Source organism: Arachis ipaensis, chromosome B8, assembly GCF_059453495.1.
Source record: "Arachis ipaensis isolate K30076 ecotype BB chromosome B8, ASM5945349v1, whole genome shotgun sequence".
In the NCBI taxonomy this organism is placed as follows: Eukaryota; Viridiplantae; Streptophyta; class Magnoliopsida; order Fabales; family Fabaceae; genus Arachis; species Arachis ipaensis.
Window position 1 is genome coordinate 100806438 of NC_142443.1, and position 5486 is coordinate 100811923.

General features: G+C 34.9%; 1 protein-coding gene across 1 annotated transcript; it reads left to right on the top strand.

The window, feature by feature from the left end:
- The first annotated feature begins 970 nt into the window (after positions 1-970).
- On the top strand, positions 971-4966 carry LOC107612994 (phosphoglycerate kinase, chloroplastic). Its single transcript, XM_016314808.3, has 6 exons — positions 971-1759; positions 2753-2830; positions 2955-3215; positions 3505-3822; positions 3993-4151; positions 4533-4966. Exons 1-6 carry the CDS (start codon positions 1319-1321, stop codon positions 4740-4742), a joined length of 1467 nt encoding a protein of 488 aa, XP_016170294.1. The 5' UTR covers positions 971-1318; the 3' UTR covers positions 4743-4966.
- The last annotated feature ends 520 nt before the right edge of the window (positions 4967-5486 follow it).

Genomic DNA, 5486 nt, shown 5'->3' on the forward strand with positions numbered 1-5486 from the left:
TTTGTTATTTATTTATTTATTTTTTGTTGTTTAAATTAGTATTTATATTATCAAATCATTTCTATTATTTATATAATATTTTTTTCTTTTAATAGTTATTCATTAATAAATAATGTTGAATTAACGATTTTATTTACTATATTTTAATATATTTATTTCCGTTACACTCAATAAGTTATCCAAATTTAAATTTATTCTCTTAAACCACTTCTTTGTTTAAACCTGAGATTTTTAAATCCTAAAATTTGCAATGTAAACAAATAAATAAAATAAATTAGAAATCTTAATAAAATAAAATAATTTAAAAAATAGAAGATATATATAAAAAATAATATTACATAGCCCAAGAAGTATAAAAAGAAAGGAAAAAAATAATCACGAAAGTTGTAACAATATTGGATTATGAGATTATAAAAAAACCAATCAACAAAAATTCTTTTCTTACTACATCTTTAATGCTATATACCAATTTAATAGTCAATAAAAAAAATAATATTATTCAATATAAAACAGATTAAAAATAAAAAAATTAATAAGATATGTATGAGACTTTTCACATAAAAAAAATAATATTATCTAATATAAAGTAGATTAAAAATTAAAAAAATTAACACAATATGCATAAAATTTTTTTACTCTACTATTAATAAGTGTATATATTTTTGCATTCTTTACGTGTCAATTAAATAATCTATACTATATCCCAAATGAATAATATTAAAATAATTGATTTTTTTGTAGTATAATTTATTTATTTTAATTAGTTTAAATAAATTTACATTGAATAATATTATTTATATAAAAATATGTAATAATTAATTTAGTAATATTCTTTATGTTCACGTAATATTTTTTTATTAAAAGAACTTTTTTTTTCCCAAATGGAGCAAGAAGATTCTAAGAATCAAATTCATATATTTTTTTGGTGACTATCAAATTCATATATTTGATCATAAAACTAAAAAAACATGTGCACCCGATAAAGGGGAAAAAAAAAAAAACTATACGAACATAAAATAATCAAGAAAAAAAAAAAAAAAAGAGATATATAGGTGTGATTGAATATATGAGTGAAAAGCAAGGAGTGACATGAACCTCTCCTCAACGATAAGAGGAAATCCAAAATCCCCTCACCATACCCAATCATTTCCAGCCTTTGCTCTTCACGTCCACAAACAAACGCCCTCGCATTTCACATCCACATAAAAGCTACCACACTTGTACACCCTCAGAAAACCCCTCACCTTCTTGCTCTCGTTAACTCCCACTAACACCACAACAACACTCTCTCTCAGACTAATAACTTTCTCTCTCAACAATGGCCACGTCAGCATCCCCAACGACTTTCTCTCTCCTCTCTTCAACCACCAACTCCTCCACTTCCTCATCCTCCACTCGCTCCTCCCTCCTCCACCTCTCTCCCACCACCACATCTGGTGGCCTCCGCCTCCGCTCAGCCGGCCTCCGCCGCCTGGGCTTCGCCGCGGCGGACCCGCTCCTGGCCCTCCACGTGGCATCAAGGATCAGCTCGGCGTCGTCCGGGAAGGGAGTGAGGGGCGTTGTTTCCATGGCGAAGAAGAGCGTTGGGGACTTGACTGCTGCTGACTTGAAAGGAAAGAGAGTGTTCGTTAGGGCTGACCTTAACGTGCCACTTGATGATAACCAGAACATCACCGACGACACTAGGATCCGTGCCGCCATTCCCACCATCAAGCACCTCATCCAGAATGGTGCCAAAGTCATTCTCTCCAGTCATTTGGTAATAATGTCCTCAAGATTCAGCTGCTCTTTTTGTTACATTGAATATGACTATTTGTTTTTTTCTGTTAAAATGTTAGTTGGACCTAAGTTTGTATGCTAGATTCATCGTTTTTATGCTGGATTTGACTTCTTGTTGCTGTAAATTTTTTCTTTTTTTGGGGTGTTCAGTTCGGTTTTCTGAATGGTGAATGTCATTTTGTTCGTGAAGGCAGCCTTTAGATTTTGTGTTCGAAACAGAAATAGAGAGATAGGGAGACAGATACGGGACTACAGAAAATAAAATGTATACTTGCTTCAGTATTCTGTAAAATTAATTTAGTAATTTAGTTTCTAAAGTTGCAAATTTGGTTCAAGTTACTGATTGGATCAACATTTTGCAACTTCGGATACCTAATTGTTAATTTTAATGACAAAAAAGTGAATCAGACATGTAGTTTGTGAATACAAGGGTGCTGGACTTCTAATGCTAGTCTTTTTCAGCCACTTGGTGTGTTACATTAATGGTAGATGACAGATTCTGGTTTCAGTGTTTCATAATTGTAAATTGATCTTTTTGGGGTCTTTGGTTTTCAAACTTGTTAATCTGGATTCTCTATGTTGAATTTTACTTGCAATGCATGTAGTCATGTAGAGTAATGGTTAGTTCATCAGTCTATGTATAGTTTTCGATATTTCTCAGTAATAGTTCTAATGTATTTGGTGGCTATGAAAGTGGATTTTAGCTAGTCCATGATAATCAAGCAGAAGCAAAGGTGCTGCTATATGTGGAAAAACATTCCGATTTCTCATTTTTGTGTGATCTTCATATTCAAAAGGAGTGCTCGGATCATTCGAATCCATCATCTACTCTATACTTTATGTGGCTTTCCACTTCTGTTATAAGCTTATAAAATTGTTATCGGTGCTGGCTTCCATGACATAAATCTAATTTTTCTTTTTTTAATTTTATTTTTTGTTGCTGAATCATTGTGATTTGTTGTGAAATTTCCAGGGACGACCGAAGGGTGTCACTCCCAAGTTCAGCTTGGCACCTCTTGTACCCCGTCTTTCTGAACTCATTGGTATCCAGGTATGTTTATATCTTGAGTAAGTTGGAGAACAGAGAAGGGGAAAAAATTCCTGATGATGAGGTTTTTGGTGGATAGTTATGCAATATTCTTGTCTTTATCTGTTTGAATCTTGGTGCTTCGTAGGTTGTCAAGGCTGATGACAGTATTGGTCCCGAAGTAGAGAAGTTGGTGGCTTCACTTCCTCATGGAGGTGTTCTTCTTCTGGAAAACGTGAGGTTTTACAAGGAGGAAGAAAAGAATGACCCCGAGCATGCGAAGAAGCTTGCTGCTCTTGCAGATCTATATGTTAATGATGCATTTGGTACTGCTCACAGGGCACATGCATCAACAGAGGGAGTCACTAAATTCCTCAAGCCATCCGTTGCTGGTTTTCTTTTGCAAAAGGTGTGTTTAGCTCTCTCTTCGCTATTACTTCATTATCATGTACAGTTGAGCCGAACATTTTTGAAGACTATCCAAACAAAGCTTGTGAACTTCAATACTATAACTTTTATTACAATTTTTGTATTATAAATTTGATCTATTGTTGAGAAATGAAACCTCACGTCTCCCTGAAAAAGGCTTCAGGGGAAAGAAGTTAACTCAGTTTTTTTTAACACTTTATATGTATATGTATATATATGTATTGTGAATTCTTTAATAATTAACTTTCACTTGATCTTCCCATGTTTAGGAACTTGACTACCTTGTTGGGGCTGTATCAAACCCAAAGAGGCCATTTGCTGCCATTGTGGGTGGTTCCAAGGTCTCATCCAAAATTGGAGTGATTGAATCCCTTCTCGAAAAATGTGACATCCTTCTACTTGGAGGAGGTATGATCTTCACATTTTACAAGGCACAAGGTCTCTCAGTTGGTTCTTCCCTTGTAGAGGAAGATAAGTTAGATCTTGCTACATCTCTCCTTGCAAAAGCTAAGGCAAAGGGCGTGTCTCTCTTGTTACCATCTGACGTGGTGATTGCAGACAAATTCGCTCCCGATGCAAACAGCAAGGTTTGTTTTCTAAGCTTCTTTTAGATATCTTATTTCCTGGAAGACCTGGTTAGTTGAACCTTAACCACTTAATGATGCTGCACAGAATCATTTGATCCTTAAAAATGTTCTGTTCTTTTGTTATGAAACTTTTGGAGCAAGAACTTATGTTTACATTAAACCGTTTTCAGGTTGTGCCAGCGTCTGCGATTCCTGACGGTTGGATGGGCCTGGATATTGGTCCAGAGTCTATTAAAACATTCAACGAAGCATTGGAAACTACCAAAACCATTATATGGAATGGACCAATGGGAGTCTTTGAGTTTGACAAATTTGCTGTTGGGACAGAGGTATGCAAGAATACCAGCATATTGAAAATGGTTCATATTATATGTTTAATAATGTTTACGGCTGGTATAAAATTTCTTGTATTTTTAGTTTGGGGTAAAATTGGAGTGAAAATGTGATGGACACAGTTGATGTGTAAATTACACATAAAGTTCATACATGAAAATTTCTACTCCATTTTTAACCCCCTAACGAAACTTGTGCATACTCCCATAACAGCAATTGGAATTAATTTGTACTTCATGTAACCTACCTAGTTGTCCATTTTATTTTATACCATATTAAATAATTAATTGAAGCTGCCACAGCATATTCTTAGCCAAGTACATTATTATATGTATTTTTTATTTAATTTTATTTTAAGTTTCCTGCCCTTCTTTCAGGCTATTGCAAAGAAGCTGGCTGATCTCAGCGGAAAGGGTGTGACCACAATTATTGGAGGAGGAGATTCCGTTGCGGCCGTGGAGAAAGTGGGAGTTGCAAATGTCATGAGCCACATATCCACAGGTGGTGGTGCCAGTTTGGAGTTGCTGGAAGGAAAAGAGCTTCCTGGTGTCCTTGCCCTCGATGAAGCCACACCAGTTGCCGTGTAAGACAATTTTCAGCTCGAATAATTTTCTCATCGTTGGTGGCCATGTTCTCTGCTTCTCTCACAACCTTGTAAAAGAGCATATTGTAGGACCTTTCCGAGTATCTTTAGTGTAAATCTTATCATGTTGAGTTATTTTGCTTCTCACACAAATTGCGTGTAACTGTAAACCCAGGCCGAGAGCCATAAATTCAAATAATAATAATAATCATCCATGAATTTCTGCAATTTTTTTGGTCAACCTTGATCTTGAACACTATCTCAAGTTTGTCGCTGGTACAGCATGCTTTTAGCTTTGGTTAAATTCCACCAAATTACTTGAAACTAGTTGGTTATTGCATGTTAAACCTATTTCTATTTGTATGAATATACACTAATTCCTTTTGAAAGTTATATTATATGATACTTAACTCTTGAATTTTGTAAAATATGATAGACACCTTCTATAAATGTGACATTAACCACCCTACGCATAACAAATCAATTAAGGAATGTTGGCTGTAATTTAGACAAACTATAGAGTTTCAGCTTTTGGAGGTGAGGCAGGTTGTACTGAACATAATTCTACAATTTTTAGCCTACCAGATTTGATATGATAACGATGGACAGAATTGAGAGTTCCTTGTGAATAAAAGCCTTTTAGCCCGAACTCTCTACCACCAGTAGTAGTAGCTGGTAAATTCATGATTGTAAAGTCCTGACTTAGGGTCACAAATATTGTGTGTATGGATATGAAGGCATTATGATT